General features: G+C 46.0%; 1 protein-coding gene across 1 annotated transcript in view; it reads left to right on the forward strand.

Annotated features, from left to right (window-relative positions):
• The window catches only part of AIF1L (allograft inflammatory factor 1 like), a 67,711-nt gene that overhangs the window by 25,878 nt on the left and 14,822 nt on the right, over positions 1–27,011 (forward strand). The window contains exons 3-5 of the mRNA XM_088453484.1: positions 2,741–2,807; positions 11,520–11,561; positions 13,127–13,289. Coding sequence (XP_088309610.1) covers positions 2,741–2,807; positions 11,520–11,561; positions 13,127–13,289 — 272 coding nt within the window. The remainder of the gene's footprint in view (positions 1–2,740; positions 2,808–11,519; positions 11,562–13,126; positions 13,290–27,011) is intronic.

The following is a 27,011-nucleotide window of genomic DNA, read 5'->3' on the forward strand; positions in this document are numbered from 1 at the left end:
TCGACATGGATGAAGGCCGACTGGTACAAAAGGTCGACATTGTCAAAAGCTCAACACCAAAAAAAACAAAATTTTCGACACAAAAAAGTGGTCTACATGTTTTTTAGGGTTACAGGAGGGTTAGGCTCTAGAAAGGACGGTTAGGGATAGGCACTTACCCAACGGGTTAGGATTAGGCACCAGGATGGAGGATTAGGGTGCCCACACACATGGCGATCAGCCGATGTGTACGATTTGTGGACGATTTCCCTTGAACCTGTCCCCGGCAGCTCTGCACACGATCTCCACACGATCTCCACACAATTTGGTGTCCAATCTTCATACGATCTCTCCTGCATCCAGACTTTCACAGTGCATCGTGTCCTAGATGGTCAGATCTGCCCTACTGCAGATCTGAAGATGCGATGTGCGACTAGCGGGGACACGCATCGCATCGTGATCGTGAGTGGGGACTCACGATTTACACTCAATTTGGCCATATTTTACACGATCTGTCTTTCCAATGCGTTGGAATCGACCAGATCGGGTAAAATATCGCTATGTGTGTGGGCACCCTTAGAGTTAGGCACCAAGGGAAGGGTTAGTGTGTAGATTAGGGTTTTTTTTGTGTCAACCAGTTTTGTGTTGACCTTTTGAACATGTCGACCTTTTTTACCTGTCGATCTTCATCCATGTTGACATGTTGTATCTGTCGAACTATTGCCTGTTTAACAGTGCAAGAGATGGATTGACGTGTGCTGCAGTATAGGGCTTGGAGTGTTCCAAGGCAAAACATCCAGTAAGGTTATGGTACAGTAAAGTGGACCATTGCAAATAATACATACAAGGGTGCTCCTGCCATGAAGCACGGGTCAATGTCTTGCCTCTGGTCACTGGTGGCATCCTGGGGAAGATGGGGTGGGGGGGGGGCAGACTCAGTTGCCCTTCTGCTCGCTCTCCCCACTAATTGTCATGGTCAGTATGCTACAAGAGAAGCAGGGGATGTGCATTGCTAAGTTAGTGAATGACCGGATCTCTGCTCACTACCTCCAGCCTTGCATTATGATTGCAGTATTTGCATTGGTGAGTGCGAGCATGGCCTCCTCGTCATAGGAAGCCGCAAGAGCAAGATTCCTCGGCTAAAAGACGCGTACCGCGAAAAGACACGCATGAGCACAAACAACAGAAAGTGGCTTCTGAAAATAGCTGCAGCTTTGTTTTTGTCCAACTCTGTATAAGGCCCTGTGTGCCGATTTGTTTTCCCCTGCCTTGCAGCTCACCTCCGTCACCGTTTCAAGGTACAGGGAGCTGCCCTATCACCACCAACCCTGCTGCTCAGTCTAACCTGCTATATAATTCCTGTTGTGTATTTTACGTATACTGTTTCATTTTGCACTTTTATTGTAACTCACTGTACAGCGCTGCACACACGTTGTGCGCCTTAGAAATGTAATAATAATAATGATAATAACAATTGAAGGGTTGGTTGGGCTTCAAGATACAGTACATCTCTTATGGGAGAATTTAAACCTATGATCAGGCTAAGGGTTGTTGCAACGATTGCAGGCAGTAACAATGTGTTTAGGAAATAATGACATCACCAAGACGTGAGGCATTCCATACCTTTAGTGTGAGGCATGAGGTGCCCCGTGCCTTATTTCCTAATCACTGGATCGGCTGCATTCTGATCTCGGTTCCACCCAAACTCCACCGAGATGAAGACATTTTATTACCTAATGTATCTGTTTAGATTCCACAATGATGAGAATTAGGGAACATTGCGTATAATATATATTTGTTATCACAGACGTGTCTGTTATCAATATATTACTGCGGCCCCTCCTCTTGTCGCAGTTGCGTATTTATGCTATAATGCCACAACAAAGTCCTTTCCCCTCCCAACCGGACCTGGGGTTCCAGTTTCGCTGTTACTTTGCATGGGGAAGCCTTCACCGAGTCTGGAGACCTTTGCCAGTGAAACTCGCTATCACCAGCTGTAGGGCTTTGGTTGATAGTAGAAGCCCTATCTCTGGTCAAAGCTAGTGCTGTCATCTGAGAAACAGCTTCTCTTTAGTAAATAGATCTGTAAAGCTGGGTACACACGTAAAGATTTTCTGTCCAACCATCGAACTAGTTGATTGGTTGGAATGAAAATCTGGTAACGTATGGGAGTAAATGATGATCAGCAATTTGCTCCTAAATGCCAGAAAACAGATGAAAATGGTCGTCAGACAAGTTTGTTAAATGTTTGATCTAAACAATTTGTTCAACAACAGTTTTGGTCCATTTTCCGGCGTTTGGGAGCAAATTTCTGATTGTCATTTGCTTTCATACCTTACCAGATTTTCATTCCAACCAATCAACTAGTTGGATGGTTGGACAGAAAATCTTTACGTGTGTACCCAGCCTAAGAGAGAGAAACTGCGGACATATTAGTACTGATGTTGGCCAAACCAGTCAACATTCGAAAAAGTCAAATGAGAACAAAACTCCCATGACGCACCCAAACCATGTGCAGAACAGCTAATTATCCTGAGACTCCAAAACCACCTTCTGATAGGCCCGTTGCCTTATGGGTTCTGAGAATCAGGACAGTCCCATTAAGACTGGTGCTATTGTTATTGTATACAGTAGGTCAGTATCACAGACTTTTGCTTTGTGTATGAATAGATGCAAATTCCAAGCCATGGAGACAAAAGTGATTTTATGTATTTGTCTTAATTCTGCTGTAAGTCCAACTCTTTTATTTTCCTTCCTGCAGGAATTTCTTACGGATGAAAAGTACATGGACATAGAGGATATAGAGGAAAAACTGGCATCATGCAAAAGTAAGTTCCCCTTCTGCACTGAGATCGCCTTGGAAAGATCAAGCTAAGGTTTTAAAGTATGAGCCAACTTTTGGAACTTTTGTCCGAAATGTGTAGATACAAACCCTACTCTTGTCTGGTTAGCAAGTGCTTAATGCTTCAGTGTCTGCATCTTCAGGTATACACAGTTCTCAGCACACTTCCAGCCCCTACAACCATATCACCCGTAGAGATAGATCATACATCGTGGTGAAATGACTAGACCTGCCTAATTTTTAGAGATGTGCGCTGACCACCGTGTTTTTTGTTTTGGATCTGGATTATCTTCGTGTTTTGGTTTTGCAAAACCACCTTCAAGTGTTTTGGTTTTGGATCTGGATTTTCAAAAAAAAAATAAAAAAATTATAAAATGTTTTTCCAAAACAGCTAAAATCTTGTCAGTTTTGCAATCCAAAACCCGAAAATTGGATTTGAAATCCGAATACCAAACCGCTGGAAGATCAGAACTGCGACTCGGATTTATCCGGATCTCCTCATGAGATTAGAACCGCGACTCGGATCTGTCCGGATTCACCAAAGTCGGTTGGATTTGGATTTCTGGAGATATGAACCACACATCTCTACTAATTTTTACATGAAATAAAAAAAATTGCTATAGCCCATGTCAGCAAACTAAAATTTTAGTAAAATACAACTGCTTGACGTCTCTGGGCCTGATTTAGCAAGGAAATCTGCGAGGGCACCTGGTCCATTCTGCGCAGGTAGACTGGCAGTGATTGCCAGTCTGCTGCCGTTTGTGGGCAGGGAGGCGGCGGTGTTGCTGCCGTTGGGGGGAGGGAAGAGGCTAGGATCTCCGTCGGCTGACGGAGATTTCCTGGCCTCTTTCGCTCATCTGCGGCGGCTGGCTTGCATGACCCTGCAGCTCAATTAATGCATGGAGGAGGCATGATGCCTCCATTTGCATGAACATATTAGCGTCCATGGACTCAGACTTCCGGGCCCTGCAGGCTGACAGGACCCGGCCAGGCTACAGTAAGCCTCAGTTACCGCAGCCTGACCAAAGGGGCAAACATTGCGACCATAAAGATGGGACCTCGGTCGCAGCGCTGGGATCGCAGATACACCAAGGAGGTGTCAGACACCTCCTGCCACAGTTGCAGTTTTGCACTTGTGTTGCGGCTTTGCGATTCCGTCCTCTGCTGAATAAGGGCCATAATACAGAGGTGAGGCAGCCAATGTTACCAATAATGATAATAATAGTTGTTTAATACATGTGTTTCCCTGGCCAGCCACTTTCCCACAAGCTGCAGCCAAACGGCACTGAATAACACCATGTGTATAATCCTGTTAAACAGATTGTGAGCCAGATAATAGCTGCTTTTTCCCTGCACATCATCGGCTCTGATAATTTGGTTTTGTGTGCTCTATTAACATTATGACTGTAGGTGGAAAGCTATGTTCCGTCAGACAGTGGAAGCCTTGAGTGTGACTGTCCCCACCCACCAGCTTGCATTTGTCTATCTCAAGATTTCCTTAGTGCAGTCCCACAGAGTCCTGATTGTGTGAGCTCCAACATTCCTCCCAGCAGTGGAAGGTTCAGCTGTTCGCTGCAGTACTGTACTGGGATACAGAAAGGCAGATTTTAGTGCAGCCAGGGAGTGTCAGGCGCAGATTTCTGTCACTTCCACTTGGGATGACATGTTGGAGCTGATAATCCCAGTAATTTTCCTCTTGTGGACAGTGTGAACGGATGAACTTGTAACATCAGGGTTTTTGTTTTTATTAGGACAACACGTTCTCTATCAGGTTTAGTGAGCAGACGACATTTACTGACCTAGGCCCCGCCCTGTCCAGTAGCCACGCCTCTTACATTCTGTAATCAGGGTGGGCTTGTCACCGTAAGGAATTATAGTGACAATATACTACACCATTGGTAAATCGTTTTGCGTTTAATATAGCGCCAGCGTCTGGTTAAATGAAGAATTATGGCCAAATTTATGAAATGGGCAAATAAAATATGCTTTACTTATCTTCGGTGCAGAGATCCTCCCATCTGGCAAGTACCACTGATGGGTCGGTAAATCCCTGGCACTCTACTTCTTTGCTTTTGCTACTATTCCAGGTCAAAAAGGCTGCAGTCCTATCTGTGTAGTGCCACCATAGACCTCCCATGTGGATGGGACATCCATGGAATCCGCAATGCCTTGCTCTACTTTGTTGACGTCATTTAGCGGAGCGCACTATGCAGCCCTCGCTCCTTATTAATGCTGTTCATCACATGGGACTACGGGGCCTATTTATCCGTAGTTCCCCGGCTGCTGCCACAGGGCCGATTCTTGATTGCTACCATTTAAAAAAAGAAATAAATTGTATTCATGGCAATACTCTGCTGGCCTGGCACTTCTGGCCCGAGGTGGAAAGGGTTAACTTGCCTCTTCACTGTGCCAGTCTATGCCGGCATGCCAGCGCAGGAGCTGGATCGCGCATGCGCCAAATAACTGAGGGTGCAGATCTGGCTTTTAAGTTCAACTTTTTAAAAGATTTTTTTTAAAGAATAAAATAATGTTTAGAAATTCAAAATTTTAAAATATTGTAAAAACAAAGACACTGAAAAAAAATGCTTTACACTAATACATTTTAATCTTGAGATGGCAATAACAGACCAGATATTAGCCCGGTAACCATGCGGCAATGCTAGTTTCGCATATTTAAGTTACTGGGCCATTCATCATCAGGGGTCCGAGTATATGGACCACGTGATATGGACCACCTGATATTCAGCAAACTCCGAAAATTGAAAGTTTTCTGAGTTTTCCTGCGAGAACAAGCGTCATCTTTAGATAGCGCTTGTTCTCGTAGCTCTGCTCCCTCCTATGGTATGGAGTTCTGGGGATGCGAAGAGGGACCCCTCCCCTGCCTCTTCACTGACTCACCAGCGGCAGAAGCACCTGTCCCCGCACCGGAGTACTGATGAATTACTCTGGTATTAAGAACCCAATACAGCCCCCGATGATGAATGTTAGCATTCTGCGATACTGTAGTAGATCCGTCTGTAGTTGAATCATCCCCTTAGTCCCTAACCAAACGTAATCAGTATGTAATGCCGGCTGTCGGGATGCCTCCTGTCAAAATACCGACAACAGCATCCCGATGATTGGTATCCCGACAGGGGTTGGGTAAGTATACTTACCCTCCCCCCTTCTCCCCCTAACCCTCCCTTCTTGTAGCCTAACCCTCCCCACCCCACACCCTCCCCATTAGTGCCTAAACTAAGTCTCCCCCCTTCGTGCCTAAACCTAACCCTCCACTCTTAGTGCCTAACCCTGACCGCCCCCCCCAATGCTGCCTAACCCTAACCTCCCCCCCAAATAAACAAAAGCTAACCCCGCTATGGTACCTAAACCTAACACTCCCCCCTTCCCGCAGCTAACAGCTAAGATGCCCCGGACTTACCTGGTTCGGGCTGGTGTCTGTCTGTGTTCTGGCGTCGGGATTAAGATAGGCGTCAGTATTTTGACGCCTATCTTAAGTCCCGTGTCGGACTTCCAGCTTCGGGATTCAGATCAGCTGCATGCGGTCTGCTAACTACATCCCAACCAAACAAATGTCTTGCAGGGAATTACCTGCCTTGCAGGAACTGTTTTAGTCATCTTCCTGTATCATGCAATTTAACATACAAACATGAATTGTCCGCCTATGTTGCAAAACAGTGAGGGGTGTCCCCCTTTTGACTTCTCCGTTCTGCACATGGCAGTCACCTATCTGACTCTGAAGCAGTACCACAAGCTGATTCCAATATGGGAAACACATTGGGACTCTTGCAAAATACAGACACTACAGGAGGGGAACCCTGGCATTGTTTGGTTTCATTCCAATTTATGATGTATCGTTCACAGATTCTTCAAACGTTTATGGAATTCTCAGGGCAATTCAGGTTTCACATAGGCAGTGACCAGGCTAAAAAACACTGCTCTTTCTCACACAGATTAAAGTGTTAGAGCAAAAATGCATATTTCATTTTGTGTAGATTACTGACTCGCAGCAATTAAAAATTTGCACGACAGAGGTGAAACTAGGGGCGAATGGGGGCAGCAAAATAAGGAGTCAAATGAAGCTGACCTATCAGCATCCTGGGAACTTGTAATTTACATATCTTACCACATTAGGGCACCAGGAGGGTAATGTGTAGCTCCGGTATACGTTTATGATGCCGGCGGTCACAATGCCGACCGCCGGCATCTAGACTACAGAATCCCGGCGAGGGTTAACTAACCTACAGCGGGAGACCGGCATCCCGATCGAAGGGATGCCGGGCGCCGAGCGCGGACAGATGCGGGGGGGGGGTTAGGTTTAGGGTTAGGGTTAGGCACCCCCACAGAAGGTTAGGGTTAGGTTAGGGGGAGGGAGGGTTAGGGTTAGGCACCCCCGGGGGAAGGTTAGAGTTAGGCACCCCCTCGGAGGACTTAGGTTTAGGTGGCGGGGAAAGGGGGGGTTAGGTTTAGGCACTTAGAGGGGGGATTAGGGTTAGGCACAGGGGGGGAGGTTAGGGTTAGGCACCCTAAAGGAGGGTTAGGGGGTAGAGTCAGGTTAGAAAGTACTTACCTTCTAGACGATCGGGATTTCCTTCCATGTCGGGCTGGCGCTGCCGGGATTTGCGGCTGGCTGTGTATCATACTGAATCCGTAGCTCTTTGTACCCTGTCAGCCAACTGGATTGATCATAGGTAAGCCTTATGCTTATAAACACAATAATAGCAAAACTGAAAAAAACAAACAGGTTAAGCAAACAGCAAATTACATTTCCATACCCCAACCGCGTCTTTTTCTCACTCACTTCAGTAGGCAATCCTAGCCGTTGATCCACATGCTTCACGATCCACCTGCATACCAAACTTCACTACCCTGTGAAAAGTCCAACCTGAACCATAAGCCTCTGTGGGCACTTTCCATGAGAGAGACGCAACTTCTGCCCTGCGTCCACGTCATTTTAAACCCCTCTCACATTCTCACTGCCCATGGACCTCCTCTAGTCCTCAGCTGGCTGCTTAGTGGCTCCAGCATGTCTGCTAAAGTAGGAAGTGACTCAATGAGACATTTGCCTGTGTATATAGACGCAATGTCTAGGAGACATATTACAGTACACAAATTCCAGTATTTACACAGTAGTAGCAGTGTATGTGACCTCACCAAGCAACATGTAGGAATTGTACAATGGACTTACAATGCATGATCAATACAATACTATAAAAGCAAAGTTAAACATAGCTTGGATGAAAACCAGTGTCCAGCAGAGTAAACCACTATTTTTAAAGTACTGGTACCCCCATATCATCTCAGGAAAAGGCCATTTTACATGTAGTAAAACAAATCAAAACAAACAAATTAATCCCCCGGACATACCATTTCAATTAACCTTATTCACTGTACCATATTCAATTACAAATAAAAATATACCTTTATTGGATTTACTTAATAAAATTAATTAGATTGTAAGGTGAAGGTAAATAGGGGCCGGGCTTCATTGGGATGGACTTCATGGTGGGAGCATAGGTCAGACTATTAATAATTAGCTAAATGCCTCCAATCTTGTTCAGTAGTAGAGGGATTTACTTACAAAGGTGCTTTATGTATAACTAAAGCAAGTTATGCAAATATATTCAAAACTGTGCCCTACGGCAGTAGCGCCTTCAGATTTGATAATCATTTTTTTTATTTGGATACATTTTTATTAGAAGTTTTAATAAAATATGATTGCACCGCAAGTGAAGTAATAACATAAAAATGCTGTATAAAACCAGCTGAAGAAGAAGAGATGGAAAGAGGGATGAACACAGCGGAAAAAAAAGAAGGATACAGAAAAATAGAAGGAGAAGAAGAGGAATGGGAGGAAAAGGGAGATGGGGGAAGCAATAATCAGGGCACAGAACACTAAAAAAGGGAAAAAAAACTAAAAAAAACAAAAAATGGCAGAAAAGGCAAAGAGAAGACAACCATGGTACTTAAATCGTATTTACGCAGTTTTATCAATGCTCCCCCAGTGAACATCGCATACGTGAGAATCCCCCGTAACAGCCTAGTACAGTTGCAAGTGAAGATATATTTCATATGCGTATGATTCTGCCTCGCTCGTAGTTGTTGTTGCTTGGTTCTAGATCATGCGCAGAGCAACAACATACACGTTAAATTCTGCATTAACCCCATTGTGTAATGCAGGAATCATCTGATACTTTTCTGACACACTGCAGCCTGCAATAATGTGTGCCGGGCACTGATCGGTCGCAACCCCATAAGTACTGTAATGGCGCATACACACTTAACGATCCCCTCCATGAGCAATATCGTTAAGTGTTTGCTGTGCTCAAAGACGTTAACGACATTGAGCCTATACACTGAACGATATCGTTAACGATATCGTTCAGTGACTTCCCCGGCAGCATCCATGAACATGCACAACCTGACGATATCGTCAGATTGGCCTGCATGTTCAGGCGATGAAAAATATCGTTAACAATCCGCGGGAGCGCGCATCTTTAACGATATCTTGCATACACACTGGACGATATAGTACGATAACGATATCGTTCAATCGTTCACAATATCGGCCAGTGTGTACGTGGCATAAGTCTTACTCTCTTTTAAGCGAATCTGTCACAAACACACAATGGAAGCAGACATTTTGTGGGCTGAACCAATATGCACAGAACTGGGCAGTAGAAGAATTTTGAGGTGGCCTAGCGCTTTGGAAGCACGTACTAGGCACTGGGTGCAGTGCCGCCGACGCACCCAGTAGCATGTTCCTCAATGGGGCATAACCACACCCCACTGAGGGATTATTTTAAGGACAATGTTGGGAGGTATAATTCACCTCACAAAATGGCTGCCTTCTCAGGTGACAAACCCAACTGAACAACCCCTGTTACACTGTTAGAAAAGAAACCCTTCCTTATCAGAACTTCTCCTTTAGAATAAATCCAGACCATTATACTACTCACTATAGTCTATTTTACACTCCTTGCTTTTGACAATTGCCTTGATTTTCTTGGCCTTTCTTATAAAACCAAACCCAGCTTCGTCCCCTCATGACTTCATATCACCAGCTCACACAGGACAGCTGCCAGATTAGTCATCTGCAGTGGAAAAGGGGCCTTTGCTGAAATATCAGGATAGTGTGCCAACAACTGTTGTTCAGTGTGCACAGTATGTACACAATACAACATTCGGCAGTGAAAGAATAGGAACATCCCTTTATACAGGAATCCCGAGCCCTCGGCCCATGTTATCAGTGCCTTTGGCTTATTACGTTTCTATGAGTAATTGGTGCAGGTATTCTGACCTGTCAGCCCTTCCATGGTCAGGGTCCTGTAGACCTGCACAAGTATTTTCTGGGGTGGCTAGCAGACCACACTTCACTTTAGTGTAGTATGCCGGCTACGTCTGTCATAACGTCCCTTTGTTTTATCCTGTAGACCTGCACAAGTGTTTTCTGGGGTGGCTAGCAGACCACACTTCACTTTAGTGTAGTATGCCGGCTACATCTGTCATAACGTCCCTTTGTTTTGTCCTGTAGAATTTTTAACTGCTTTATTTTGAGCCGGTTATTTTGATAGCATGTTGGAATAAATGTGAGTTTTATTATGTTGGGTTCTAAAGGAAAACCCAGCAGAAACGACGCTCAATCATTACTCTGACGTGTGTCTTCAGAACATCAAAGTTAAACACCTAAATTTCATAAAGAAAAAAAAAGTTTCTCAGGAAATGTACTAAGCTCTGGAAAGTGATAAATTGCAGAGTGATAAACTACCAACCAATCAGCTCCTAACTGTCATGTTACAGACTGTGGCCCTGATTCAGAGCCGGACGCTCTGACAGAGCGCTCGCTCTGAATCAGGGCTGTCCCTCTTAGTTTTTAGAGCGGCATCCTGGCCGCTCGTATAGCTGTGGGTGGTCAGGAAGATGGTCGGGATGGTCAAGACTTGTGATGTCAGTGGGGCCGGCCCTAGACGGTAGGCGTTCCCATGGGAACGCCTCTGTCTGGGCAGCCACACCCCCGGCACACCCACCAAAATGGGCGTGCTGTCACTCACCATCGACAGCACGTCCCCTTTGCAGCGAGACCCGGAGCGACGGCTTGCCCGTGGCTATCCGGGTCTCGCGCATGCGCACGACAGAGCAGCCTTCATCGTGCGCATGCGCACTGGGCCAACATCGACCCACTTGCGAGTGCTCAGCGCTTGCGAGCGGGTCTGAATCAGGCCCTGTGTTTGAAAAATGACAGTTAGGAGCTGATTGGTTGGTAGCTTATCACGCTCCAATTGATCACTTTCCAGAGCTTAGTACATTTATCCTAGAAAGAAAAAAACCATAGATATGTTTATGTAAATGGATGCATCACATGTCTGGTCTGACTTTTTGGGCTCAAGTTAATGATTATATATAAATATTTACATTGCGTTGAGATTACTCTGATCGCAATTGCAATCCATGCTGAAACAGGCCCTTAGTCATCTCCCAAAAATAAGAAAATATTGAACTGAGTTGCGTTTTGCCTCCGGGGAATGTGAGGAGGTTATGAGGCAGAGGCTGAAAGTAGAGGGTGTGAGCTCTGCATAACTAAATCATTTTCATTACAGTATGTAATATTTATAGCATACAATGCAAAGATATTTGTGTGCTGATTCATTCATATAATTCCTTCTATTCAACATCATCATCATCTGTTCTTTCTTTGTTCTAGACAAGTTCATGGATTTTGACCTGAACGATCAAGGGGAGATTGGTGAGTGATCTTATTGTGAAATGATCCCACACGATTCATGTTTTATTCATCCAGGATAAACTCTGTTTGCGCACAATGGCTGGAAGATCTTAACTAGAAACATATATTCCCAAACGATATTACTTTTTAAGTAAAGGTGCTGAAATCACCCATAGTAACCAATCAGCTTGTAGCCATTATTTTATACAGTGTACTTGATAAATAATAGCTGGAAGCTTACTCGTTGCTATGGGCAACCTCTCCTACTGGTCCTCTTTTGAAAGTTTGTTCCGTCTCCCCCTAAATCTATATCCTACTCTCAGAATATTTCATTTACTTTAGTTATTGCTTCATCAAATAAAATAGTTTTCTAAGCGGTTTCTCAAGCTGCGTTCACGGTACGATATCTATGAAGGATAACGATATCGTTCAATGATATATCGCTCATATCGTTCATTTTTATGCAGTGAACGACCAACAATGCACGTTCCCGCATGAACGATAACTATGATCGTCCGTACAACTAGGCCAACTTGCACGATATTGTCAACTTTGCCTGTTGAGAGATGTGGCAGGATGGCTTCACTGAAAGGTATCTTTAAAAGATAACGTTCAAGTCGTTGGTGGTACAGATCGTACCGTATGTATGCATCTCTATGCTGCGTACGCACGGTCCGATTTAAATGAACAATAACGATATCGTTCATCATTAAATAACTCATATCATTCATTTTTAAGCTGCAAACGATCGACCAACAATGCACATTCCCGCATGAACGATAACGATATCTCTAATCGTCCATGCATGCAGGCCAACCTGGACGATATCTATCAGTGCTTGCAGGAGGGAATGGTCGTTGATCATGGGTGGATGAATGATATCATTCAACCAACACACCAGGAAGTTCAAGGGAGATCGTTCAGCGATATCGCTCGCTGAACAGATCGTCCCGTGTGTACCCAGCATTACTTGGCTCAGTGGAACCAATTTATTTGTAGCTATGGTTTATCATCTCCAGGTGCCATAGATCTGGTTTGTCTGCTAACTCTGACTCCAAGCGGCTACTGATCTCCTAATTTACACTACATAGTGGTCCGTACCCCTTTTTCCTGATAGAGAGGTCTGCATGTAACCTGTAACATACATGGGTGGGCACCATAAATATCAAGTCAGCCTGTCCCATTGACACCAATAGAAGGAGGATGCACTGGACGGTTAGCAGCAGAGATATACTAAAATATTATTTGTTTTCCTGTAAATAATTTCTTACAGTAACCCCATTGCTGTTTGCACCCCTTAGGCAGGTCACTGATGAGCTCTTCTCCCTTATTATTTTTGGATTTGTACCTTTTGTGCTATTAATTATACTTAACTATACACATCGAGGTATATTTATTAAAGTGCGGTTTATTGATGTGGAGATGTTGCCCGTAGCAACCAATTAGCTTCTACTTATCATTTATCTAGCACCTTCTAGAAGATAATAGCTAGAATCTGATTGGTTGCTATGGGCAACAGCTTCACTTCTATAAACCTGCACTTTAGTAAATATACCCCATGGCCTCTAATCTGTTGCCTCCTTTAGACATAATGGGTCTCAAGATGATGATGGAGAAGTTGGGGGTCGCGAAAACGCACCTGGAGGTGAAAAAGATGATTGCAGAGGTGACCGGAGGGAACAGCGACGCCATCTCCTACCGGGACTTCATTAAGATGCTACTGGGAAAGCGTTCTTCAATTCTTAAAATGTGAGTAATCCTCAATTTACTTTAACATCCACAATTTAACAAGCGTCCTGGAAGCGACACGAACCAGTGGTTCCGTTAGACTCTGCATTCAGATTACTGGTTCAGACGTCAATCAAGATCTCATGTCGGCCATTTTGTTCCTGGAATGTTTGCTGACAGTCCCCTCCTATTGGTGGAAAATGGTTGTTAGCCTCAAATTGGCACTAAATACATATGTCGATATATGATTGTAATACCTTCTTGCTACTACACAAATTCCAAATTCGTGTCACTTCCTCTAGATCACTTCTCCAATTTTCATGTCTCTTGTCCTCCTTGCATCAAGAGTCGCATTAAGTAACTGTAAATGTATTTATTCAAGTCTCAATTCCTATTAATAATAAGAGGGATGGGTTCCCATTTTTCTTCTTCACATCCTTTTTTACAATGATTCCAGACGCACGTCGTATCGATGCTGCACGCAGTTGCTCGATGGTATAAGAAAATCCATCTGCTGTAGGACTGGTGCTAGTTTCAATGACGCGTCCGATGGTGCACCGATGTGTGCGTTTAAAGATGCACCGAGACAGATTTACAGATGCTGCAAATAAGCATCTCAGTATTCACTTAATCGGCTGCGGCAACAGACGCAGCCTGTGCCTGCGACACAGAATCAGCCCCAGTAAGGCAAATCCTGGATGGGTAGAAGACAGAAATTAAGGGCAGATTTGCAGGAAAGCATCAGCGTAATGAACTCTGATGACAAGCAAAACAGGGTATCACCTGTCTCTCTACATTATAAAAGCTCTACATGGAAATGCAACTCTAAAGAGTCCATCTGCTGCTGAACTCTAACACATGTTGTACTGCAAATCCCTTCTCTGCATCCGCTGTGGGCTCACACAGAAAAGCTCATTAAAATAATTTGCTCACAATGCATTTCAAATGGAACGCGACGTATGCAAACTGCTGTGAGTTTGGTGCAGGGACTGGGAATGATCCGAGCGGCAGTTGGATCCCGCTGCACAGTAAAAACCTTGAAAAATTGTGCAGCCGCGGATTGCACTGCTTGTCTAAATAGCAAATGTGATCCCAACGCCTGAACGAGATTCAGAGCAGCGTTCCGTACGGAATGCACAATGCGTTTTTATATAGTACTCGTCTTGAAAAGCCCTATTATGTACATTGAAAGAGAAGGGGTATGCTCATTTTATAATGGCACGTATGCAGGCTGGGTATAGTAAAAAATATAAAAAAAAAAATTAAATTTATTGATGGAAGATATGTTTTCTGTAATATTTCTTTAAAAATCTTCAGTGAAATCATAGGTAAGCAAACTCAACCTCGGTGGTCGTAAAATCTTTTTGAACATTTTTTTTTTATGGTATGCAAGCAGATTGGGATATAATTAAAAAAAAAAAAAGTCATTTATTAATGGAAGTTATATTTTCTGCAATATTTCTTTAAAAATCTTCAGTGAAATCATAGGCAAGCAAACTCAACCTGGGAGGTCGTAAAATCTTTTTGAAAAGTTTTTTGATGGCATGCAAGCAGGCTGGGTAGAATTAAAAAATAAATAAAAATAAACTAATTTATTGATGGAAGTTATGTTTTCTGCGATATTTCTTTAAAAATCTTCAGAGACATCATAGGCAAGCCAACTCAACCTCGGAGGTCGTAAAATCTTTTTTTGAAAATATTTTTCTTTTACAAAAGTTGACTCAACCTTTATGTAAGAGATTCACGTACGGCAGGGCTGACGCAGAATTGAACGCAAAAGTCATAGCCGTAGTTACAACTACATCGCAGTACGGAAAAAGTGTGAATATTCAGATTTTTGTGGAGTTTTGCGCATTTATGTGACCACACTGGCCCAATCCATACGCTTGCTTTTACAACCATCATAACCATTGCCTAACATTGGGATAAAGATCTGTCTGAGAACATGAGAGGGACCTGACAAGGAAAAAACCCAAAAGCTGCTTATGTCCTTCAGACAGTGAGCAAGGGAGGTAGGAGCTAATAGGAGGCTGAAATTGTTAAAGTTTGATTTCATTATATAAGTGTTTTTCAGTACCATTCTTTATTCATGGCTGTGTTCTTAGGCAGAATTGTGAGCGAGCCTGCTCCCTTGCCTGAGAAGCAACCCCACACATGAATGGTCTCAGGTTGCTTTACTGTTGGCAAGACACAGGCCTAATGGTAGCGCTCACCTTTCCTTCTCCAGACAAGCGTTTTTCCAGATGCCCCAAACAATATGAAAGGGGATTCATCAGAGAAAATAACTTTACCCCAGTTAATAGCAGTCCAATCCCTGTACCTTTTGAAGAAAATCAGTCTGTCCCTGATGTTTTTCCTGGGTAAAACTTGCTTCTTTGCTGCCCTTCTTGACACCAGGCCATCCTCCAAAAGTCTCAAAAGTCTACTGTGTCATGCCAACAGTAAAGCATCCTGAGACCATTCATGTGTGGGGTTGCTTCTCAGCAAAGGGAGTGGGCTCACTCACAATTTTGCCAGCCATGAATAAAGAATGGTACCAAAACATCCTCCAAGAGCAACTTCTCCCAACCATCCAAGAACAGTTTGGTGACGAACAATGCCTTTTCCAGCATGATGGAGCACCTTGCCATAAGGCAAAAGTGATAAGCAAGTGGCTTGGGGAACAAAACATAAAAATGTTGGGTCCATGGCCAGGAAACTCCCCAGACCTTAATTCCATTGAGAACTTGTGGTAAATCCTCAAGAGGCGGGTGGATACACAAAAACCCACATATTCTGACAAACTCCAAACATTGATTAGGCAAGAATGGGCGACCATCGGTCAGTATGTGGTCCAGAAGTTGATGACAGCAAGCCAGGGCAAATTGCAGAGGTCTTGAAAAGAAGCGTCAACACTGCAAATATTGACTCTTTGCATATACTTAATGTAATTGTCGATTTAAGCCTTTGACACTTATGAAATTTTTGTAATTTTACTTCAGTATACCATAGTAACATTTGACAAAAAGGTCTAAATACACTGAAGCAGCAAACTTTATAAAAACCAATGCTTGTGTCATTCTCAAAACTTTTGGCCATGGCTGTACATCTGTGAACACCATAAAAAAAGGATATTATTAAAATAAAATAAAAAATGACAAATTTCCAAGTCCCAGTTAGGATCCAACAAACGGCTCTGGTAACATCACTAAGGGCCTTTGCATACATGTCTGTAGCAGAGTACAGTAGGCGTTGAAATGTCACAAGTGCCATATTGTATGAAGAAAACAGTGCCACCGAGAGGGCAATTATCCAGTAATTACATTTGAACAGCGCCAGATTTTAACAGATTTTTCATAAAAAAAAGGTAATTTTTTTTTTTAAGATGGTAAAACTAGTAATGGGTGTGATATGTTCTGTCGACATCAGAAAATCGGCATGTCCCGAATGGCGACAGTTAGAATTTCGACATGGACTTTATTTCGACATGTAACACGCCAACATAGAGACATGCCAGCTTGGTCACTGCATCCACATTGTGCATGTCGGCAGTTACAATGCCGACATATAATTTTTCACTATTTTAGCCTCACTGTTGACATGTACAATTTTCACAACGTGTCGACAATATGACCATGTTGACATTTTTTATGTCGACATGTTGCGTGCTGGCTTTCTGGTGTGGACATTCTGATCGGATACCGTAGTAACACATGCTCGAGAATGGGTTTATGGGAAGGCCGTATAAGTCAGGTGTTTGGAGTATTCTGATCGCCCAACTTTGGGCAAAGTCAATTTGGCAAAGGGGATATCACCGTAGTCCAACATGGGACGCGGTGGGTGCATGCTTGTGTCATAGTGGGCATGGCCACGGAATCGGTATGAATCACAGCCGGACCTAAGCCTGGCGGATGAAATACTGACGCCGGAAGGCCAGCAGCTGAAGGTACCGACAGGGGAGGTAAGTAGGCTATCCCTACCCCTCTCCCCCCCTAACCCTCCCTTAGGGGTGCCTAATCCTAACCTCCCCCCTAGTGCCTAACTCCCCCTCCCTGCACCCTAAACCTAACCCTCCCGAGGGGGGCTCCTAAACCTAACCTTCCCCCGGTGGTGCCTGACTCTAACTGCCTCCTTCCCCTACCCTAAACCTAACCTTCCCGGGGGGTTCATAACCCTAAGTCCCCCCGGGAGTCCCTAATCCTAACCCTTCCTCTAGTGCCTAAGCGCTCCCGGCTTACCTACGATCGGTATGCCGGGTGTTGGGATTTCAGCGTGGGGCTGATGATAGGCGTTGGTATTTAGATGCCAGGATTTCAGTCGGGAAACCGGCGGTCAGCATATCGACCACTGGCTTCCTAACTGCATCCACATGCCCACATCCCAGGCAAGAATGGAGGCCGAAGGGGCAAAATATTAAAATCCAGACCTGTCCAATAAGCCGATCTTCAGTTTAATGTTGCTTTAATTTCTGTGCTAAATGCAGCTTGTGCAGAGAGTGTGAGGAATCAGGGAGGCGGGATGCGAAAGACTCTGTGACCCTGGCTGTTGTTATTCTTTCCAGCCACGTGCTGGGCACTGTTGTCTGTGACTTGTGGGCATCAGACTCCTCTCCAGCGTGCAGGATGGCTGAACGGTCCCTTGGAATGCGCTGGGTCATGGAACTCTCACATTACCGAGCAGCTGGCTGCAGCTGGTGGCTTTGCCGTCTTCTCTTATCCCCCCAACAGATTGCTGAGCCATGCTAGCAGGTTGTTGATGGCAGGCAGATCACAGGCCATGGGCTGCAACACCCAGCTGTGGAAGTCAGAAAAACGGTAGGAATCAGGATACACTACGATCTCCACCCTTCGCAGTGTAATCAGTGTGGATATCGTATCACGGCAGGAAGCTCGCCCGTAAAAGTGAAACTTCTTGAAGCCCTCGTAGAATTGGACGTACGCATACAATTTTAAGCAAAATTTGCCCAATTTCGTAAAGCATATGCGCACAAAATAACTATTTTACACTTCACCGCAGATTTTGTTGCATCTTGCGATCACAGGGCCTGATTCAGAGCCGGACGCTATTTGCGCTCGCTCGTTCAGAAAAAGGGTCCGGATATTTAAATAGAGCGCTCGCTCTTTGCGGTCTGTTGTCGCCTCTATGTCTGAGCGAGCGAACAAAATATGCGCTTGCTATTTTGTAAAAACGCCCCCTGGCCGTTCACATCATACGTCATCTCCACTATTTATTAGATTAATCGAGTACATCGAAAGGCGTCTGAACTGCTCGCAGTGCTTGTGGTTGGATTTTCCTACCGCAATCATGCGAACAGTTCAGGCTAAGAGACAACCAAGTGACGTGGTCGATGACGCTGCTTTGTTAATTATGCACACCCTTAAAACACCCGTTTTGACTGTTTGGCACGCCTGCGTTCGGATCTCCACTCCCCGTACCTTCTCCTGTTACCACCCACAAACGCCTCATCCTGTCACTCAAATTAGCAGGCACTCGCTGTTTTGCGAGCACTCGATTTCCGACGCAATGACTGGTTGGCGCATGCGCATTTCGACCCATACGCATGCACAGATGTGCGAACATCGCTCGGAGCGAACGAGCAACCGCTTACGAGCGGCTCTGAATCAGGCCCACAGTGCTTAGGGAGGCGGCTCGGGGGATGGCGGAGGGCGTGCAGGCACCGGACAAGTACAGAAAGGGTGTGTTCTTAGACCAGGAAGAATTCTCATAGCAGACTCATACGCGCCGTATAAACGCACTCATTATGCAGACACTTTTGATTGGTTGATTGCACTTCGATCGCTTGCACTAATAGTATATAATATAATATAATAATATAATATAATAGTATAAACTATTAGTGTGGCTGCTGCGATCTATTCGCCTTATATCATTGATAATTGCCTTCATTCCATGGCAGGAAAGAAGTTTCCTATTTGATTTTATTTTTCAAAGGGGACGTCAATGGGTGTTTGTTATTTATTTGAATTCTGGGCCTGATTCAGAGCCGGACGCTCTGACCAGAGCGCTCGCTCTGAATCAGGGCCCTGCTACATGAAAGTGGAGCATCCTCCTGGATGCTCGCATAGCTGTGGGTGACCACCCACAGCTTATGCGAGCATCCATTGATGGTCGCGATGGTCAAGACCATCGCAACCATCGGGCTTGCGACGGAGACCCTGCGGTAGGGTCTCGCTGCCGCAAGCCCTGGAGTGATTTTGGCTCTATCAGAGCCAAAATCACTCCCACTGACATCACTAGTGATGTCAGTGGGGCCGGCTTCAGACGGTAGGCGTTCCCATGGGAACGCCTTCGTCTGGCAGCCACGCCCCCGGCACGCCCACCAAAGGGGGCGTGCTGTCAATCAACATCGACAGCACGCCCCCTTTGGTGCGAGACCCGGAGCAACGGCTATTCCATCGCTAGCCGGGTCTCGCGCATGTGCACGACGGAGCTCCCTCCGTCGTGCGCATGCGCAGTGGGGTAACATCGACCCGCTCGCGAGCGCAGGGTCTGAATGACCCCCGCTGTTAGTACTTTTATTTTGCATTTGCGTCTGTATTTAATTGTATTTTACATGATAAAAGCGATTGTAGTGTTTACTAATAATAACACAGACAGACTGTCATGCTGTATATACAGTTTATTGCAGCACTAAGGGCCGGATTCAGCACGGAACGCAGATCTGCATACGCTCGCACCCGGCCGCTGCGAAAATATGCTAATGAACCCAATCGCAATGACACCGCAGGACAAGAACCAGACGCCCACCACTACATAATGCTGCCAACTTCCCTTTACTCACATCTGCAATACCTCGCTAGACAGCGAAAACATCGGTAACATCGAGAACCATCGGACCCATTAGCATAATAGTGGTTGATCTGATCTCACTCAGGATTTGGGCCGCTTGCTGTGTGCATCTAGAGCTCTTGCTGCGTCTTCCGTTGCAGGAGCTTAATTATGCAAGTCCCTGTAACGGCGTCCAAACGCACTCTGGCACGCCTGCGTTTCACTGACCACCTCCCGTCACCACCCCCAAATGGTCACTTCCTGTCAATCAGTGTGTGCTGACACTTCGTGCTCCCTGCGATCGCTACCCGATCGCTGCGGCTGGTTCGCACACTGTGATGCATACGCCGGGTGCGTGCGAATTCGCGGCTGCGTTCCTTGCTGAATCAGGCCCTATATTGTGTATGCATTGGGCACTGTAACGTTAGCATTTAAAACTGACGACGTCTCTTGGCGCGAACCAGGAGCATATTCTACTGTTGTCTCATGGCATAAGTCTGAGACGGCTGTGGTACTAAATGCGCTATAACCAGCGCTATCTGACATTCATAACGAACCTGAAGGCAGATAACAGAGAGAAAAAATAATTTTCTCTGCGTTATCGGCAAACATCTAGCAATTTAAAATAAGTTAGAGGTTTTTAAAAAACGCTAAACGCCCTTTTGTGGCTTATTGTATATTCATCTAACGGCAGAATTACCCGCCAGTATGTGTGCTAACCTGCAGCGGCATCCCCGGGGTCTGGCTGTGCGTGAGATCTCGCGATTGCGCAGTGCGGCCGGCCAGGTGGTCAGACACAACGCATCTCCGGGGGCCGAGATGTTAATACATCTCGCCGTTATGGCTTCCTGCTTTGCCTCAATAAGAGGTGAAGCAGGAGGAGCTATAGCGGCGCGATAGTACATCTCCCCCAAAGTCTGACACTGCAGCTTCTGTTATTCATTTGCATAGCATAAATTTTAAGCCGAAATTTTGTTTATTAATATTTACAATGGACTGGGCGTTTGTACATACTACCACATAAGCCTTTACAATGTCTGCTAAAGCAGTTCTCACCGTCTACTATGTATAGAATTCCAAAGGGAATAACCAGACGCCAGCACAAAAATAAAATGTAAGCATTTATTATTATTATTACCATTTATTTATATGGCATCAGCAAACTCCACAGTGTCCTACATTTGGCAGCCAATGGAATACTAAAACAAGACAGGGTAGCAACAGACAGACAGAGGGGTGAGAGGACCCTGCTCGCTAGCTTAAACTCTATAGGAGTTTTATACACATTGGACCAATCAGATCAAACAAGGGTCTATGGGCCAAATGTAATAGGTAGCGGGCTTTTGAAAGTGCCGACTGTTAAGGTGCCCATACATCTGACCGGTATTTCCGCGATCCTGCCACACGATCGGAAATGCCGATCTGCCGGGTGGAAACGCCAGCCGGCCAACATCGATGGTCAGTGATCCGTCGCAGGATCGCTGAAATATTACATGTTATATGTGCCCGATTTGACGATCGCGATTATTTTTTGATCGCGATCGGCAAATCGGGAAAATCCAACATGTTGGATTAATGCGATCACGGGTTGCAGCATCGCGGGATCGCGTCAATCCATCACTGATGGATTGGCCCCATTAGCGGTCAGATTTAAAGAGTCAATGTTTTTTAAACAAAAGCAAACTGCCTTTGCCTTACTAATCCTCGCTGCTTTAAAACTGGCCGGTAACTCTGCGAAATAGCTGCAATTTAAAAAACCCGCTAGCTATTACATATGGCCCTGTATGATGGTTCATGGTCAGTTATTTGTACGAGTATAGAAGAATGAGCATAAATGTCCTTATTCCCGGCACACACCCAGCACACACCCAGCACACCAGTCTGCAGAATGGCGGTGAAGCAGCTGCTGGTGTCAGATTTATAAACCCTGATACCACCAGCTGCCTTCTCAAGCCTGATTCAGAAGTGGGCACAAGTGGTGTTGGTGTTGTGTGGCAAAGGAGCAGAGAAGTTATGGTAATGCTGTAGGTGGTGTCTGGTGTATTGAGACGTCCATCTCTGGCTTCTCTGATCCGCTGCCTGCATCCGAAGACGCGCCATCGGCAACAACATGGTGAACATCGGACATCTGAAGAACCCATAAGTTGCTCAGAATGTTTGCCGCAAGTAAGCTGCCGAGGCCAATGAATCTGCTTCGGTAGACGCAGTCGCCTACTTCGGCACGGCCCTAAAATGCCTGTTTTTTTAAACGCTCCTCCCAGTCACTGCCCCCATAAGGCAGGCTGTAGCTTTTCCCACACTGCGACCGGAGCCGCAACAGTATCTCGGCACTTGCGCAATGCGGCTTCGGTGCAATATAGAAACCATCGGACAGCGACAACCGAATTGGCACAGCGTCTGATGCTCATTTATGTGTGCATATATACTCAATTCAATTTTTTTATCATCATCAAACAGTTATTATTTTACTGTACTGTAGTTATAAGGCTTTCCATTTCTTTAAGCAGAGTTTGTACTTTACTACTGTAAATTGAGCCCTCTGGTTTTATGTGAAGTCTGCTTTTGGGGCACTTTCAGAATATTTTCCCAGAAATGATACTCATTGTTGATATTAAAATGAACTACGGTAAGTATCAGTACTGTATGCAGGAATGGGTTAATGCACATATTTAAAGGGATATGTCTTATTTTTATAAAAGTGCTGAAATCCAACTTTTGCATGGGCACAAGCTGAAAAACCTGTGTTATACATTGCATTGTCAGATGTGCCATTACCGTAACGTGGGACATTGGGACGGTCCCTGAATAGCAGGGACGGTTGGAAGGTATGTTAATGTAAGGAGGGGAATGAAAACAACATGAAAATGAATGAAACCACAGACTTACATAGTGAAAGGAGCAGGGTCCCCCAGCAGCACAGAGTATATCAGTAGATGAGTGATGTGTTTTTGAGGACAGGGCTGCATGTGACAGGGGCAGTGACATGATGTGAGGAGGGGGAATGGAGGCAGCAGGAAGCCACAGACTGAGCGTTATATAGTGAAAGGAGCAGTGTCACTCAGCAGCACAGAGTATATAAGGAGATGAGTGATGTGAGCAAGGCCGGATTGGCCATCTGGCACTTCGGGCATTTGCAAGAAGGGCTGATGGGCTCATTTCCAGTTCATGGAGAGCGGAAGTACCCCTGCCCTCTACCTCTCGCCGCCAGATACATGCTATTAGCTCCGGGGGAGGAAAGTGGTGGCGGCAGTGGGCCGGGAAAAGAGGGGGGCGTGCTGCGTGGCACATCCCCCTTAAAACTAAACAGCAACCTCTTCGCGAGTGCGCGTGTACCGTGCAGACGGCAAGGGCATATGTACAGCCCCAGTCCGTCCCTGTTAATGAGTACAGGGCTGCATGTGACAGGGGCAGTGACGTGATGTGAGGAGGGGAATGGAGGCAGCAATAAGCCACAGACTGACATAGTGGAAGGAGCAGTGTAACCCAGCAGCACAGAGTATATAAGGAGATGAGAGATATGTTAGTGAGTACAGGGCTGCATGTGACAGGGGCAGTGACATGATGCGAGTAGGGGAATGGAGGCAGCAATAAGCCACAGACTGACATAGTGGAAGGAGCAGTGTAACCCAGCAGCACAGAGTATATAAGGAGATAAATGATGTGTTAGTGAGGACAGGAACAATGTTGTGAGGAGGGAACACTGCAAACTTTCTAATGACCTGTTGATGACTATTCTGACGTCTGTTCACACTACAGTCAATGCTATCCTTCTGAATACAATACACAAAATAATTGTAACTCTTCCATATGAAACTAGGTATGTTTACTTTACATATTTCAATCATTGTAATTACTGAACATACTGGCTCATCTGTGTATAGTCAGTAGGCGGTGCCCATGCCCCACCTGTCTCCAGGCTGCACTCACATTCTGTTAATGTGTATGCAGGGAGAGAGAACTTATAGACGTGTATTATACAGAATAACCACTATGCCTGGCTTCCTCTCTGCAACCTAATTCATGCCGTACGAACGTGTTCATTTAATATGCCCTCTAATGATTTGCACCTGCTGATTGTATCTAGGCTAATCCCCTGCCATTCTTACATCACTGACAAAGGGATTAAGCCTCTGAGATTTGATTCTTCTCCCCGTCTGGGATGTGAGGAAGTGAGAATCTGTCAGCATTGTCTTCTGCGCTGACGCCCACTTTCAGTCACCATTGCAGAGGGGAACCTGTTCTGCATCTTGAAATACTCGTCTGCATGTTTAACTGCAAGGCAAATCATGACTGACACAGGAGGTATCCACAGTACATAAATGTGCGCATTGCTTCAAAGCCACCACATCAGCCAGTCATAACCTGACACATGGAATGTTGTGCACGGCTGCTGATGTTGGGTTGGGTATGAAATCTCGGCACTCGGGATGATGCCTGCTGTCAAAAGACTGACAACGGCATCCCGACAGGGGAGAGGTAAGTACCCTAACCTTCCCTCCTTTACCCCCTAACCATAACTCTCCTGTTGTGCACCCTAACCCTCCCTACCCCGCACCATAACCCTCCCCCCTTAGTGCCTAAACCTAACCTCCCCCTTAGTGCCTAACCCCCACCTGGTGGTGTCTAACCCTAACCCCCCCTATACGTAGCCTAACCCTACCACCCCTTCCCTAACCCCCTGGGGTTCCTAAACTTAACCCTCCCCTGGGGCGTTTCTAGAAAGGAGGGGCCCTGTGTGCACTCTCCGTCACGGGCCTACTCCTCTCATTCCAGGGTCCGACAGCGGTGGGACTCCGGGTGCAATGTGTGCAGTGCGGGCCCCCCTGCACCCATTATAAATACGCCCCTGCTCCACCCCCCCAGCGGCTAAGACCTAAGGACTACCGCTGTACTTACCATTTGGATGCCGGCTGCCGTGACCCCGATGTCGGCATTTCCCCTCTTGTCGGGAATCTGGTGCCAGTGTCTTGTCCCCGGTTCGGGTTTTCGTCACCCAGCATGCCGATGGTCGGCATTTTAACTACATCCCCTGATGTTATTACACATATTTGCAGGCATGTAGTATGTGGCTCACTGCCAACCCAACTTTACACCCCGGGTCAAGTGTCGACTGTGGCTGGACACATACACACTGTGATACTGCCACCAATCACGGCCAACCGGACCAATAATAATAATAATAAGTTGGTTAAAATCAATCAGATCTTTATTTCAAACGATGACCACGGATGACCGATGTTGGCCTGTAGGTACATAGTAAAGGCTCCTTCATTCCACCTGAGTGTGGCCAAATTAGACATTGATCCTGTGCTCCTGTTTGCAGCCATCTTACCTCTTTGCTTTGTGAACAGAGGGCCTGATTCAGACCCGGTCGCAAGCGCTGAGCGCTCGCAACTGGGTCGATGGTGGCCGACAGTGCATGCGCACGACGGAGCTGGCGATGAACGATGAATGAGACCCTACCACAAGGGTCTCGTCGCAAGCCCGATGGTCGCGATGGTCTTGACCATCGCAACCATCATCCTGGCCGATCGCAATAGCTGTGGGTGGCCCCTCCAAAAAAAAAAAAAGCTCGGCCCTGATTCAGAGCGAGCGGCTCTGAATCAGGCCCAGAATTCTGAGTATTAGTTCTTTGGCCATATGTAATAGTGTGAGAGCTTACTGCTAAACTCTCACCCTATTACATTTGGCCCCTTATCTTGTTTGGGTATATGCACAGTACTATTATATTGTATCCTGGAAATATTTCTCAGTACAAGGTCTTATATTGTATGTAAGGTAAATTGTGGTGTAGTGCATCTCTGGAAATAATTCTATGTATATGTCCTGCTTCTCATGTTCAGGATTCTGGATAGTGGGCCTGAGTCATTGCGGATCGCTATTGCCCAGCATCTGACCCCCCCCCTCAGCCCGTTCTGTAGAGCGGTCCCAGTCGCCGCCCTCTACTCTCCCAAACACCGCAGCCTGTCAATCAAGCTGCGTCTTGGGGCAACTGTGAGCGATCTCGCAGAGGGAGACCTGCACATGCGCAGTACAGATCCTGCGTATGCGGAGGCCTCTCACAATCGGAATTGCGTACTTCTCTGAATCAAGCCCCTTGTGCACACCGGCATTGCATGTTTTCCCTCGCATCCTATAGAGGTGCGAGGGAAAATTTGCGATGTCAGCACTACCGTGAATGGCCGAGGTGCCTTCGCCGTGATGCCTGCCAGCACATCGTTTTGAACTGAGGGCCTGATTCAGACCCGCTCGCGAGCGCACTGCGCACGCCAGAGCTGCCTCCAGCGTGCGCGAGCACCAGCAAGCGACGATAGCTCCGTCACTCCTGGGCTCACTACAAGACGGGGCGGCTGTCGATATTGATTGACAGCTCGCCCCGTTTTGTAGGCGGGGTGGCTTGCAAACGGAGGCGTTCCCGAAGGAGCACCTGCCGTTTGGGGGCAACCCACTGACATAACGAGTGATGACAGTGGTGAGCTTCCGGCTCTATTAGAGCCGAAAGCTCACTGGGGCTTGCGGAAGACGAGACCCTACCACAAGGGTCTCGTCGCAAGTCCGATGGTCGAGACCATCGCGACCATCACCTGGCCGCTCGTAAAAGCTGTGGGTGGCCACCCACAGTTTAGCGAGTGGCCAGGAGGCCGGTTCCAATGAAAAAAAAACACCCTGATTCAGAGAGAGCGCTTTGCAAGAGCGTCCGGCTCTGAATCAGGGCCTGATTTCCACCGATAGGGGCTGTTTCTGGGTTGGGAGCAAAACAGAAAAAGAGCAAGTAACTTTGCCCCAGAACAAACCATGCTGTAAAGCAAGGGGCGCAAATATATTTATTTTGCATGCAGGGTAAATACATAATGCTCTTGCATGTTACTCACAAATGCCGAACAGCTTTATTTTTATACTGCAATGTAGATTTGCGTTTGAACGCACCCTTCTAAAGTTTTAGGGGTAAATTTACTAAGATGGGGGTTCTATTAA

Source organism: Taudactylus pleione, unplaced genomic scaffold (assembly GCF_031769625.1).
Source record: "Taudactylus pleione unplaced genomic scaffold, aTauple2 ptg000579l, whole genome shotgun sequence".
NCBI lineage: Eukaryota > Metazoa > Chordata > Amphibia > Anura > Myobatrachidae > Taudactylus > Taudactylus pleione.